At 39.2% G+C, this 16,071-nt stretch overlaps 1 protein-coding gene across 6 annotated transcripts in view; it reads left to right on the top strand.

Moving 5' to 3' along the window:
- Positions 1-16,071, top strand: part of LOC106472685 (multidrug resistance-associated protein 4-like) — an 89,026-nt gene that overhangs the window by 45,558 nt on the left and 27,397 nt on the right. For all 6 annotated transcript variants that reach the window (XM_022402187.1, XM_022402184.1, XM_022402177.1 and 3 more), the window contains one exon: positions 2,164-2,250. In XM_022402187.1, the coding sequence (XP_022257895.1) occupies positions 2,164-2,250 (87 nt within the window). The remainder of the gene's footprint in view (positions 1-2,163; positions 2,251-16,071) is intronic.

Here is a 16,071-nt window from a genome sequence, read left to right as displayed (position 1 = left end):
GCACAAGATAATTAGTGTGCAGACCATTTTCATTTATATAGTGCTCTGTGAACACAAATTAGTTAGCATAAATCAGTTAAATGACGAAAAACTAGGTGTCTATTTACTTGTGACCCACTCAGTGTATATATATTTTTAAAATACAAAATTGAAACTTTTATGTTATTAAATTTGATCTATAAATTATGTTTTAATGCCAAGTCTATTGATATACATCGATAATAAAGTAGTTTAATTAAATTCTGAATGTAACTGTAAAAGGTCATGACTTACACACTTTGACTTATTTGTAGTGAAAGTGTTAAACTATCCCAATATGGGCATGGTCCCAGGGACCAACCACTAGACCATTTTTACTTTACTTGTATATAATTTCAATACTATAACTTTTAATATAGTTGTGGATTTTCGCAAAGTTTGGCAGACTTTAAGTACACATTACAAATTGTTTGTACACAAAAAGTGTTTGTTTTAATGAAGTATTTTTACTAAAAATTTGTCCAGGAATGCATCAAGTTTATTTTTTACCAGTTTGAGTGAAAAGTAATTTTCATGTTGAGATTAAAAATACTTTTCTTCGTCTCAAAAATCTCAAATGTCATTTGCATAATGTGTAAAATCTCTTAAATACATTTTTAAATAAAACTTTATATTTTATCAGTTATTTTGTCTACACTAACTCTATACAAGATTGATCAATTTGACTTACCTCGTAAGTCGTAACCTCCAAAAATAATCTAAATAAATCTAGATTACCCTTTTTTCTTTCTATAATGACTTCATGAAACTACATTAATTTATCCTAAGTAGCTTTAGTGTAAACTTTGTCTATTCTGAAAGTGCCTATGACAGCCTGTTCATGAAAAATTTTCATTTGTCTATTAACCGAATATCTGTCACTTTTCACTCTTTGTCCATTGTGAAATGTGAACAGTACAAACTTGCTTGAATTTATTATTGGTATCTAGGTCTATTTTTACATGAACTGGAGACAATTGGGTATATTTATAACCTATTCCTCCTTCCTTTAAGGCTGTTGATATTGTAGTACCAGAAAATACTATGTATATTACTACATGAGGGTTGTGGCTTGTATCCCGAGTATGAGAACAACATCTGACCCCTTCCAAGGCCATATCCATGTAGGTAATTTCACTGTGTAAAGTGACAGGTTTATCTGCTAGCAGTAAATGATTTGTTCTTATACTTATAATATTAATGGACAAACCAAAAAATAATGGAATGACATTATTCAAAATAGAGGAATTTGAGTTTTGAGGAATTTGTCCATCCAAATAGACAGTTGACAACCCCAAGTCTGTTCACAAGTGTGTTCAACATCGTAACAGTTTCCAGTTTCCCGCCAACTTAAAAGTGTGGTCATATGAATAAGAGAGCATGATGAACATGAATGTTTTTCCTAACACCTTTGGCCCTTTGTGAAATGGGGATTATAGCTCGCAGTACTTATAGTTATATAGAGTCAGTTTGACTCTACTTTAGGTGTAGGATTTCCTCACAAAGGAAAAATGATGTAATGAAATTTATTTAACAAGTTGTTTTTCAATTTTGATAAGGATTATTTTCTCAGATTTTAGAAAATCCAAAAATGAGGAAAAATAGTGCATATTGATAGCACTTCACATCGAAAAGGGTGGGGTTCAAACCCCTGGAACCTCACCCCTGTATTTACTACTGACAGACACATGTATAAAGATGTGATGTAGCTTTCGTGTGCAAGAGATATTATATAATTTTTGTGTCACATGCAGTTCTAATTGCCCAATAATATTCTATTTAAGGGATCATCTCAAATTGTGTATATGTCTCAGTAATATTTTTTTTCTGTCATAAGTAGGCCTATCACAAACGACTAGGGCCACATGTGTTTTTAATTTTTTTTTAAATGCTGAACCCACTATTGATGCATGAATGCGTATATTTTCTAATGTGTATCTTTTTTTTTTTTTTAGCGTAGTGGGCCTGGAGCTCCACCACCTTAATTAACCTGACTCTGATCACAAATATATTCGATTAGTATGGAGATTAAAATAACTCAGAAGTTTTTCTTATCATCTGTTGATACTGTAGAATTCTTTTTTAAATGACTTTTGAATATGAGTAAATAGTATAACTTACTTATTAAGTCTTGTATACTTTCAGAGCTATCTACTTTGATGCTGATGTCTACCTTTTGGATGACCCTTTAAGTGCAGTTGACACAGCTGTTGCCAAACATCTGTTTGATAAGTATGTTCTGTATAAATCAGTGTCATGTTACAGCTAGGAGTTATGCCCACTTGTCTGCTACCCCCCCCCCCTGAAGGTTCAGTGGTAGGTTTGAGGAGTTACAATACAAACAATTTGATTTCAAAACGTAACTTACCAGTTCACACGGAATATTTGTCTTCCTCACACATCTGCCTAAGAGATTTGCAGGCCAATAGCTTTGAGAGAACTCCCACCTAAATTCACATGTTTTAATATGAACTGCACTGGTGCATGATAACATCATCATGTGACAAAAGCCATCCATCAATAGGATGGCAACACAACCTCCATGTGCAGTAACTCCCTCTATGCATTTGCACTTGTGATAACTTCATTCTTCTCCTCAGCATTGTATGACACAGACATATTTAAATTTTGTCCAACTTAAATGTAATGAGATTTGCATTTGTTAACAAAACTTTGGTTTTTATTATACTTTGGACTTTTTTTGCTGCTTTACTTTATTACTACGAATTCTCAAAAGAATGTCACTTCCGCTTTATCCTGTGTGAGTGATAAAGTCTTACACACAGGCCCTATCTGAACTATGGCTTTAGGAGGGTCATTGACTGAGAAGGATGTCATGGTCATTGTACTGCAGGTTATGGGGTCAGTGATGCATGCTGGGCCTTCTTTTTCTTACCACTTTTCTTAACAATCTCTTCTCTCTGCACCTCATTTCCGAAGTGCCTCATTGCACTCCAGATGAATTCTCAGGAGAGGTTTGTTCCCTTCTATTTACAACTATGGTTCATACCACTTTCTGCCTTATCTCAACTTGCTTGGTTCCTTTCCTGTTGGAACTTATTAGATAGGGACACCCTCCTTACTCACTTACTCACATATGTTTACCTACTTCCTATCTTCATGATCTTCATCATGCTCTTTTTCTTTGCCGGACATCTTTGGTGGTGTTCCTGACTCACTAAAGTTCTGGACTGAAGCATCCTGATGACAATTCTCATTATCGTCCATTGTTTCTCACCTCTTACAACATTGCCCTTTAACTCTTGTTTCTTGACTGGGTCTCACAGCACTTCACTTTACATTCCACCTTCCAAGCCTTCCTCCTCTACTCATCTCCCCCCCTCTTCCAATCTTCAGGTCCATTACACATTTTGTCAGTGACTATCTTGTCAGTTTGGGTCCTGTGAGTGCCTGTCTGTCATGATTTGCCAACTTCTAACCACAATTTTGTGCTGACAGATGGAATCTCTAAGTCCTCACCTATGGTTTGTTTACTACTCTTTTTCACCCTGCTATCTCTTCTCTTCCCTCTAACCCTGTCTATCTTAATCATCTTGAGGTGAAAGTATTGGATCTTTAGGATGAGCATACTGTCAAGAGGGTTTACAATGCTTCTTCAGGTTTTTACTGTCATCTCATTGTGGTCTCCAAGAATACCGGACACAGATATCTAGTAATCGATCTCACCTCTCTCAGTCACTTAGTGGTCATCCCACACTTCCAGATATAAATTTTCTTTTCTCTCTAATGGTCCTTTTTACCTTCGCTATGAATGACCAAGGTTAATGTTTTAGATGCTTCCTTCACATCCCAACTCTGCTGTCCTTCAGATGCTTTCTTCGCTTCATCAATCTGAATGGCATGCTCTACTTTTTGACATTGTATAGGCTGTGTCATGAAGACCTTCTCTTGCCATCTTTGCAGTCTGAGTCTACAATTCCACCTTTACATAGATAATTGGCTTCTATTAGCCCATTCCCAGGAGGAATCCTTCTTGCATACTTCACTACTTCTTCGGAATGCTGCTCCTTTGGGGTGACTTGTCAAGGTATCCATATCCTTTCTCACACCCACCCTGTACCTTGTATATTTAGGCATTTTCTTAACTTTTATCTCATCTGAACTCAGCCTTTTCCCCTTTGCCTATAGAGTGTCTGTTCACCAGGATTTGTACTTCCCCTTCTCTTCTTATGCAAGAGGTTCTTTTGGGACTGTGGCTTCCCTGGAACTCCCCATTCCTTTGATTATGCTTTTCCAATGGACATTGCAGGAACAGTAGAATCTTTCCTGGGATCTATTGTCCTCAACTCTCAACCTGCCTCCTCCTTTGTTTGAGGAGCATTCTTAGTAAGTGGACTATTCCAACACCACCTCTGGAACTCCCTTGTCACCTCCCAGACTGCATCTCTAAATGACAACATGACATCTGGCATTTGGGCACATAACAAGAGTTCTATTTAATGTGGTTAAACTGCTCTCTGTATGTTGGGCATGTTCTCTTTACCTACCTTATCTGGAGGAATGTTTATAGTTTGGTTGTGATCCATCCTCAGAATTCCTCAATCATTTCTTACTTCAACTGTCAAGGAGGCACCCATTCCAGGACTATTTGCTATTGAACTATGAACCTTGTTGTGTACTATCTCTCTTGGCTGGATCATGTTCTACCCACAGAATGATCTCTCTACTCACAGGTCTTTTGTTCTCAGATGGACACAACTCCTCTCTTAGATGCTTTTGCCACCCATCTCAACTTCAAGTTTCTTCTCATCTGGTCTCACCTTTTTCTATATGCCTATCATCCTATTTGTTTCCTTTCTTGTGTCTTTACCTTGATTCATGACACCTCTTTCCAGATCCTTTTAGCTAGCTCACCTTAATTTCCTCTGCTTCTTCACATGGCAATCAGACCCCATATACCTCTGCCCAATATTTAACCTCACATGTCACTGTTTCATCAAGAAATATCTCTCCACCTTCATGTGTGGGATTTGTCCAGTCCATAGCCAATCAGGCCAAATTCTCCAATAATCTAGCTTTTTTCTTGTCATTGTGTCTATCGTCATTGGTTCATCCACTTCATTTTTCTTCCTGGTCAGCCTACTGTGATCCACCTTTTTGCCCTTTTTTACTTGGTTATTCAACCATGGTTTCTTGCACTCTTTTTAACTCACATTTATATCCTCTATCTAGACCTCTCTTTCCTTTCTAAGACTTCTGTTGCTTAGGAAGGTGACTATGCTTTTTCTTCTCTCTCCTTTCATTCTATTTCTCACCTCTATGAATGTTCAGACCTGGACCGGCTACTGTATCCTGTTGGGAGTGTTTGATGTTTCTTATCATGTACTTCTCCTTTCCGTCATTGTTTATTTGTACTTTAGGACCTCTCTTCTTTCAGGGAACTCTTTCCTTCTACCCTTGGTAGATGGGTCCATCAACATTTTTATTTGGTGTATATGTCCCTGGATGTATATGCTCACAGACTATTCCACATTTCTTGATATCAAATTCGTTCTCTTACTCATTCTCGTTCTGCCCATTTTCACTGGCCTTTGACAAAATTTTCCAGGCAGGCATGTGTACTATACCCTTTACCTTTGTTGCTTATTACCTTTACCATATGGTGTTTCATCTGCTGCAAGTTCTCGACTTCCTCCAATTATCATTCTTCAAACAACCCACCATCTTTGAGATGGATTTTTTTTATTTCTTTCCTTTTTCATTGATCAGGATCCCATGAGGTGGCTGGTGTTACCTCCCAGGGAATACATACCCAAAATATGCATCAAGTCAGGATATTGGAAAGCACTCATATGATCTGCCCTGGCTCTACCAGTGCCCACTGTATAGTGAAGTGTTTTGCTAGACCACTTAGAGTATCCTTGTGGTCTACATATTTATTCATTGTCCCATCCAGATCATACCAATTCTAATGACTATCATGTAAATAGGCAGCATCAGGAAAGTGTTCTGCTCACTTCTTTGGCTCATGTTTGCTGGCTTTTAAAAATAGGGTTTCATAATTACCCATTGCAATGTCTCCAGTAAAATAATTTTCTGGTTGGAGCTCTGATAGGGATCCAGGCATTCCTCTGGGTCTCCCCAATGCAAATTATCCCTCCTTTTCTTCAATTGGATCACAGGAAACCCTTGTCTCTTACCAGTTCTTAGCTGCTAGGGTGGCAGACCATGGAGAATCTTCACCAATTGGGTTAGAGCAATATGGTGAGAAGTGAGACAGTGATGACACTGTTGGTATAATGTGGGTCATCTCTCAAAAACAGAACACATATCTATTGTGCTCTCCTCCTGGAACCAGGACCCGTTCAGTTGAACCAAGTTTAGCATACAATGTACAGAAAACAAGATACATAACTAATGTGTAATCATCCTGCAGCTAGAGTCTATTCAGTAGAGTCGAGATGAGCATACAAAGTATTATCTGAATGTGCCTCAACCACACTACACATATTGGCTATTTGTCACTTGTGTGGAAGTACTCAGATAGTAATCTTCCCATTCTGCACGTCCCTGTGACACATGGGGCCTTATCTGCCTCTTTCCCCCTACATTCTATGTGAACAGTATACCCTGGTCAAGAAAAGATGTAGTTTCCAATAGGTGTACTCCTGTGGAGCCACTGCCATCACATGTCACACTATATGGGCTTCCCTTTGAGCACTTTATGAATAAAGCTCATCCAGATAAAAATTTGCACTGGCTTCTCCACCAACTTTATGTGGGATTCTAGCTATTCTGTGTGTGGATGTGAGTTTTCTAATCTGAAAATTTATTTTCAATAGATTTTTTGTTTGTTTCGAATTAAGCATAAAGCTACACAATGGGCTATCTGTGCTCTGCCCACCACGGGTATTGAAACCCGGTTTCTAGCATTGTAAGTCTGCAGACATACCTCTGTGCCACTGGGGGCTTTTAATAGATACATCTTCACACATTCCTACCCATCCTCCCCACTTCTGGTGCACATTTTTTTATGTCTTGCCTTATCAAAGAATGTAGTTATCACAAGTGTGAGTGCTTTGGAGGAATTATTAAGCATGGAGGTTGTGTTGCCCTTCTATTTGTGGAGGGCTTTTGTTGCATGATCAGATCATCATGCACCAGCAAAGTTCATATTAAAACACATGAAATTCAGTGGGAGTTGGCTCAAAGCTAGTTGCATGCAAATCTCTTCAGATGCATGAGGAAGATAGCTATTCTGTGTAAGGAGGTGAGTATCTATTGGAAATACAATTTTTAGATTAGGAAAATGTTAACTTTCAATACCCATAGTGGACAGAACAAAGAGAGTCTATTGTGTAAGTTTGCACTAAACAACAAGCAAATAAACTGTATGCTGTTTATTGTATATTTAACTAGGCACTTATTACGTTTAATTTTAAAGTAGTAAGATTAATTTATGAAAACCTGATAATCATCTTATTGTTGTTTTTGATTTGTTTTCATTAGTAAAAGCATTTGAACATTGTATGAAGAACTTAGCAGCCTGTTCACATACATGTTGTAGTTTTTAAGTCTAAATGTGTGTTTTTATTTGCTTTAGGAATACAAGATAATGGAAATTTAAAGTATATGTTTTTTAAAAATTGAAAAAAATGGTTTCTGATTTTTCCTCTCACTAAATGATAGCAGATTGTATTTGGACAATACTTTTTCAGTATTTTTATCCTATCACACAAACAATTATTATTCTAACAAGTTCTTTTCAAATGTTTTATAGAATATCTAAATACAAACAGATTTTTTACATATGAATAATTTGAGCTCCTAAGAGCATAGTGAATTGATTGAATGTATTCCATATTATTCCGGATAAAGTACTCTCCCTCCGCTCACAAGATTAGCTTTTCTCGTTTTGTGCTTCCCTCTATATGTGAACTTTTTCAGAAACACATGCCACAAGCCTTCATCCTCCCTCTGTTGGAATCCAAAGTTCCAACACGTCTCTCATGCAAATCATCATGCATCACCTCTCCACCAATAGGAGAGTACTACTATCACGTGACTGACGCTTGTGAATCCCTCTATACACCACTACCAAACTATCACTTATCGTTTGGCAGCTGTCAAGCTCAGACGTTATTTTTTACATTATTTAGTTACCTTGAAGTTGTTTATTTTTTCAGTTTTATTTTTTTATAACTTTATTTCCAACATCTCACAGGTGTGGAGTTAATATTATAACAAAACATTACTTCCTTGTGTTTCCCGCTTATAAATTCCGTAGTTACAGTCACCACTTCAGGTACTTTGCCAGCATCTGATTTCTTATTTTCAGGCACAGGCGACCTGTCAGGGGGTATATCGTTGCTCATTCGCCAGGAGTTTCAGTGGTATATGAGCCTACCTCTCTCACCTACTTCTGCCCCACTTCCTCCTACAGCCTTTCGGGCTGGGCCAGGCTGTAGACGATTTTGATCGTTTGTTTCCCCACCTGGAGTTTGCCACACTTTCCCATTCACTACATGATGATTCAGCTCATTCCGTCATCGGTCTTTTCAGACTTTTTCTCTCAGGTATGTAATGTTTTGTCTTTTACATTTCCTATGGCCCCTAGACCTTCCCTCTTAATTGAAACTTCCTGACCCTATTTAGTTTTTCCCCCATCCCTCAATATTAGGGTTCACACAGACTGATTTGCTTTTCAACTAGGGGAGGGCGTTAGTATGTCTCCTCCCCCACAGACTTCAGAACAGTCTGCCCTTGCTTATCATTGGGCAGACTTCCCTTTTCTCGACCAACAGTTGTTGGGGTCGGATCTACCTGTTTGGGGGGCGAAAGTTTCTCTTCACAGGAACCCTGAGGGGGTTTTCTTTTGACATCATCTTCATCCTTACTTCTATGTTGGCTCATCTGTTGTCTTTGGGTCTCACATTTCAAACATCATTTGTTTGTTGTTGGGATCTCTTGGGCCATGATGCGGTTTTGGCACGGACCCATATCTATGCTTCTTATTTGAGGGACCTCTGCATGGCACAGTTTTTGTGGCATTATGTGTTTAACTGGGTTGCTGAGTCTTTGGAGTCGTGGGTGGCCTTGGTCTATCGACATTCTACCCTTACTCACTTGGTAACTCGTTTGTTGCAATCAGGGGCGAGTGTGGCACCATTTCCTGTCCCTGACCTTCCTCTTCCCAACCTCTTCCTGTCCCACCCCCCTGCAGTGTCACAGTTTGACTATTTACTTGATGACGTACGATCCACCAATAGCAGTACTGGTGACTATGTGGTCTGTTTGGGCCCAGTAGGAGCTTGTCTATTGAATTTCGTTCATCTGTGGGGACCTTTTCTCGCCAATGTCTGGGGTCATAATGTGCTCTTGGAGAGACTTGTTATCCCCTTTCTCTCCTTTCCTCTATTATCCAGTGTTCCATTCCCTTCCCTTCTCCTCCGGATCCCTCAACACACCAGTGTCTGTCAAAGATGGTTCAGGACCTCATCACAAACAGGCTTTTGAATCAGCTCACCAGCTTCACAGGGGTTTTACCCCCACCTGTTTGACTGGGGGGCTGGTGTCGTGTCATCGATTTATCCCATCTCAATCAATATGTTCACGCTCCTCACTTTACCATGGAGACATACCTTTCTCTTTGGTGGGCATTTTCTCCACGTCTTTGGATGACCAAGATGGACATTTCCAATGCTTACCTACACATTCCCGTGGTGGAGTGTTTTCATCCATATCTTTGGTTTGTCCATCGGTGGGGGGGGGGGGTGCACTAATTTCATGCCTTACCTTTTGCCCTAGCCACAGGACCATAGGTGTTTTGTCGAGTGGTCTACTTCTTTGCTTGACATTTTCATGACATGGGGTTGCACTTACATGTTTATTTGGATGACTGGCTGTCACTGGAAATTGGCCTGTCACACTCGTCAGCTCCTGGCGCCATAGCTGCATGGGTGGTATGGTTGGTCAAATTGGAGAAGCCTTTCCTTTGTCTTACCCAATACCTTATCCATTTTGGATGTTTTCTTCAACACCCATCTCAGTCGGGACCACCCTTCTCCTCTCTAGCTCCATTCTATGGAATGGGCCATTTGGCAAGCCCTGTCTGCTCCATCACTTCCAGATTGCAAGGTTCTGTTACTTTTCGGGATGTGGTCCTCCATGACCTCTGTCATACTTCTGGGCAAGGCCCATATAGGGTTTCTTCAATGGGCCCTTCATGTTCAATGGATGCTTGCTTGGGATCCCTTGGATACTTCTATATCCCTTGTAGATGATATCCATTGGTGATTGAGCAGAGCCCACACATTGGTGGTGGCCCTGCTTCCGCCTCTGTGGCCAGATTTACACCTGTTCATGGATGCATTCCTTCAGAGCTGGGTGGATCACCAGGAGGATTCAGGTCATTGGTCTGTGGATGAGACTTCTCTACTGAAAATCCTGGCTGTTCATCAGGCTTTGGATCAATTTCTTTTTCTTGCCACCTGCCAACTGGTTATGATCCATTCCAATAATCACCAAGGTGGCACCAGGTCCAGATCCTTAGGTCTTTGCACTATGGATCTTCTTTTTTGGGCCCACAAACATCATATTTGTGTGATGGAGTGTAATGTACCAGGTGCTTTCAATCTCGTAGCTGATCATCTTTCCTGACCAGATCTATTTTATCCCAAGGAGTGGCCCCTGCATCCTGCCATTTCTCTGTGGCTCTGTCTGCATCTGGGTATTCCCCATATTGATGCCTTTGCCACTGCTCTCAATCACAAATTACCTCAGTTTTGGTCCCCATCCTTGAGCCTTGGCTGTCAATTCCTTCAACCAGGATTGGTCTCACCTGTTCCTTTATGTTTACAATCCCATACGTTTGATTTATCGGATAGTATCCCTCATCCATGCCACTCCATGCATGGTCCTTCTGATTGCTCCTTACTCTACTGCTCAACCTTGGTTTCCTTGGTTGCTCCACTTGCAGGTAGTCCCTCTCATTTCTCTTCCCTTCCATCCCTATCTGCTCTGTCAACTCCAATTACTGGCTCTCCATCCTTCATCATCTGTACTCCTTCTTCACGCCTGGCTTTTGTCAAGTCCTTGGCAAGGAGTTCCAGTTTCTCTCACAGAGTAGCTTCACATTTAGCCCATTCCATTTGCCCTTCTTCTTTGGCCATCTATCAATGCAAATGGAGCATTTATTGCTCCTGGGCATTGACTTGGGGTTTCCAGGCTTCTCACCCAATAGTTGCCTGTATTTCCGAGTTTCTCACTTGGCTCTTTGAAAGGGGTTCTTCAGTCTTCTCAATTTTGGGGCGGTGTTATCCCTTACGTTCCGTTTTTCCTGCTTCCACAGGGTCTTTGCTTTCCCCTGTCCTTTCCATGTTAATCTGTTCCTTCCGGCTCTGTTGGCCACTGAGGTGTCAATCACTCCTGAACTAGGACACTGACTTGGTTCTTCATGCCCTCACTTTTCCTCCATTCATACCTCTGTCTACGTGTTCCCTATTTCTCCTCTCTTTGAAGGCACATTTCCTCCTCCTCCTGCCTTGCGGGCATCGTAGGTCGGATATTTTCGCCCTTGACATTAACAGGACCTTGTACCACTCCTCCTTCTTTATCCAGATTGTGCTTTCCTTCCCAAGACCTCTGAGGCTCGATATAGTAAGTCCTTTTTTCCCCTATCTACCTATTCTCTATATAAGTGTTTGCCAAAGTATGTTCTGCGACCCAGTACCAGTCCATGAAAAAAATGCAGGTTCACAGAAAACTAAAAAATGAAATAAAATAATTTTTAACCCTTTCACTACAACTGCCATTTTTAGACCTTCTCCAAGACCTTGTTGTATATTAAAAAAATGTAATTAAACCAGTTAATATAAATATATTCTAATAAAATTAATATTTTCAAATACATTACAATTTAAATTTTCATTTCATCCAACTTGGATTTCTCAGTATTTCAACTAAGCTAATATAACAGGAAGAAAAAGTGAAAGTTTGTACTTAAGGCTACAAAACTATAGAATTCACAAGTTGATGGCTGCCTTTATACCTTCAGTCCCTCAGATATTAAGGTGTTCTCACTTAGTACAATTTAGAGAGCCTAAGATTAAGTTTTACTGTTGATACTCTTGAGATTCTTGTGAAATGCTGTAAATTTAAACCACATGTTGGCTAGACATGTCCCCCTGCTGAGTCCAAGCTGATCTCCCCTTGTCTGCGGGAAAGATCAAAGAAAGGATTTTGTCTCACATTCAAGTTAACTGGTTCTTCGACACTAAAGTTTCATGAATTTCATTCCAAATGTGTTAAATTTACTTACTCTGTTAATGGAAATTTACAGGCATGTGAGACCTGAGTCTTACAAATGGTAGTGCCAGATGGCAGCAGACAAGTTGCTGGTTGCCAGTGCTAGAAGTGTCAGTTTGTTCTGAGAAGAGAGAGAATTGTTCGTGACTTAGTTTGTACTTACTAAAAAATTTTTAAGTTGTTCATTTTTAAGAAAATTCCTCTCCAATATAGATAGATGGCTGAAGAAACATGCACCACACCTCAAGTGATGTGCAAATGCAGCCTACTTCCAGTGAAACTGAAGTTACTGAAAATAATACTAATAGGTCTAATTCTAAAAGTTTAAGTGATGTGCAGCTTGGTATCAAAGAAAAGAAAACAAATACCTTATGAACTCGACAGTATTGTGATGAATATTTGAAGTATGGTTTTAAAAGTGGTGGTAGCAATAATGACTTTCCACTATGTGTTCTTTGTTGTTCAACATTATCAAATGAGAGCATGTAACCATCAAAACTGAAACGCCACTTGGATACCAGACATCCAGAATACTTGAGTAAACCAATAGATTTTTTTCATAAATAAGTAAATTTAAATAGTTTTTTCCAAACAAATAATTTCACACTTTTTCCACGAGATCTTCCAATGAAGATTTGGTTATGGCCTCATATGAAATTTCAAAACTAATAGCAGAGACATGTTATCTGCATATTATTGGTAAAACGTTAATATTTCCAGCAGTAAAATTAATTACATCTTGTGTTTATAAAAAACAAGAAAATCAGTTGAATATACTATCCCTATCTAATAATGCAGTGAAGCGTAGAATTGTGGATATGACTAAATATATGGAAGAAAATCTTATACGTTGAGTTCACTGTAGTCAGTTTTTCATTACACGTGGATGAAAGCACAGACATAGCAGATAATGCCAATTTAATGTGCTTTGTAAGATATGATTATAAGGACACAATTCATGAAGATTCATTGTTTTATAAACCACTTCCAACAAAAACAATGACTGACTACATTTTTAAGTTAATCAATAACTTTATAATTCAGAGTGGTATTCAATGGAAAAATGTGTTGGATTGAGTACCGATGGTGCTAGCTCAATGGCAGGTTCCCATTCAGGAGTTTTCCAGAGGATCCGAGCAGTGGCATCAGACTGTGAATGGGTGCATTGTAGCATTCACAGAGAGGCATTAGCTGCTAAGAAAATGCCCTTACTTTTGAATTCAACTATGCAAGAATGTATTAAATTCATAAAATATATAAAATCTCTTTCGTTGAATTCCAGAATCTTTACTGCTTTGTGCAAAAAATTAGGAAGGGAACATGATCAGCTCCTATTACATTGTTAAGTTCGATGGTTATCAAAAGAAAATGTCTTAAAAAAACTCATCGAAATGAAGAATGAAGTTATCTTGTTTTTGGAGCAACATCCCCCATCAGCAAAGGGTGCAATGTTTGAATTTTGAGACAGGTTTCATAATTTGCATTGGTTAACTAAGGTACCCTTTTTGTGTGACATTTTTGGCATCTAAAATGTGTTAAATCTAAATTTACAACGTGCTAACATAAATATTTTTAAATTCCAGGAAAAGATAGAAGCAGCTATAAAACAAAATTAACTTGTGGGTACATCGAGTGGAGAAGAGAAATTATAAGTCTTTCTCTACTTTAACAGAATTACAAGACCAAGATGAAAAAGGTAATATTCCAGATGAGATTTCCTCATCAATCAAAAATGCATCATTTTGGGGTAAAATCATGCTTGAAGGAATATTTTCCTCCAGTTGACAGCAGTAAAATGTGGATCAGGAACCCTTTTATTGTTTACATGGAAAATGAGGAAGGATTACAAATCTGTGAATCAGAAATTGATTCTATTATTGAACTGTCCTGTGTCAACTCTCGTTAATTAATTTTTGGCTGAGCTGTCTTGCTGAGTATCCAAATTTATCAGAAAAAGCAGTGAGATTTCTTATGACCTTTGTCACAACTTATAGATGTGATTCTGGCTTCTCAACATTGGTTTTTCTTAAAAAACAAGAACAGGAACAGATTAGATGTCGAGCCAGTTTGGAGGATCAAACTGACTTCTTATCCTCCTAATTTGAAGTTGCTGTGTGATGAAAAACAGCATCCTCCTTCTCATTATGTAAGTTTATTTCTTAAAAGAGCATTACTAAATGTACAATTAATGTAAAGATTAAATAACAATGAAGTATAATTTCTTTTATTTATTTTTACACAGTAGTACTATAATACACCTGTATATTTTATAATTGATGACGTATTGATAGAACTATTGCTTCCAGCTTGATGTTAAGACTTAGCCATGTCTTAGCGGGTTATCTAATTAGGTATTTGAGGAGGCCGAGCCTCATGAAAAATTACAAAAATAAACTGGTTCCTAGTTGGAAAAGTTAGGGAAATGCTGCTCTATATCTTATCTCTACCCTTGTCTTGATCCAGATACACTCCTCTGTACTATTTGTCCCCTCCGTTGTTCTATTTATTCCTGCCTTTTTATCCCTTGGCAATCTTCCTCTTCCTGTGATTTTTCCCAGTTACTCTGACCAGTTGGGTTCGACGTTTGATCTAGTTGACCTATTCCTCACATCAAATCCGTCACCCTACCTTCTCCTTTGCCTCTTGTCTTTGTCGGCCATTGGAAGAGATTCTATGATCGGACATATGGATGAATCCACACACATTCATCTCTTACTACCAACACTACATTGCTGTTTCTGCTTTCTCGGGGTATCCCCTGCTACCTGTGACTATTCTACAGACTTTTGAGAGGCCGTGACATGAGGTAAACCCTCACTACTGCTTTCTTTTCTTTCAGGGGCCCCTGGTTCATCTTCACTTTGAAACCCACTCTGTGGCTAGTGGTGCCTGACCAGGTATTCTGTCTGTACTTGGAATGGGTTCCACTTAGATGGCTATAACCATTCGCAGACATCTTGATATCAAATTCACACTGTAAGCCATGTTGATTATTATACATTTTCCATGGCTATGTACGCTCCCCCTTGAGATGGGATGTTTCACATGAACGCTAGAGTATAAATTCCTCATGATAATTGCATCATAATATGCCCATCCCAGACTGTACCACCCATGAAAGGCATAGGTAAAGCAGAAGGGGATTGCTGCCCATCCTTACTATGCCTAGATTGAATAAATTGGTGTGGTCTGCTTTTCAAAATAGGGTTTCGTGATCACTCATTGCACTGTCTCGGGTATTGCAGTCTATCAGGACTCTCTACTGCACTTTTCCCCCCTTTCTTCCAGTGGAGTATGGGAGTTCTTACCACTTACCAGTTGGGGTGGTTGACCATGGAGGCAACCTGCTAGATGGGTTCCACACAGATGGCTATAACTATTCAGTTCAGAGTAGGGAGGTGGTGTTTTGCCAGTGTAAAGGGAGTTACAAGATCCTCTGGATGAGTGACTATTTCCCAGAGTTGAGACACCCAAGTCTTCCTACCATCATGTGGATGTTGGTACCTAGCGAGTGAGATTTTGGAGATCGAGTGAACCAATCACATAAGTACTCAAAGAGGTTTTGGGTTGTCCATCTTCCCCTCTTGACTTGTCTTCTGTGTTGTAGGTCACAAAAGGTCTATGTGGCCTGTTTCTGTCCTGGGGTTTCCCTTGTTGGGTGATGAGATTTTTACCAATCTGGAGTCGTTTTTAGCTGGTATCACAGTTGCAAGGTTTGAGTGCATGCGATGGACTTCCTTCAGATTACAAATAATACATTCTCGGATCCCTGACATTAGGCTACTC

The sequence above is a fragment of the Limulus polyphemus genome, unplaced genomic scaffold (assembly GCF_000517525.1).
Source record: "Limulus polyphemus unplaced genomic scaffold, Limulus_polyphemus-2.1.2 Scaffold123, whole genome shotgun sequence".
NCBI lineage: Eukaryota > Metazoa > Arthropoda > Merostomata > Xiphosura > Limulidae > Limulus > Limulus polyphemus.
Note: the sequence above shows the minus strand (reverse complement) of the source record. Positions and strands in the feature narration are given on the sequence as shown.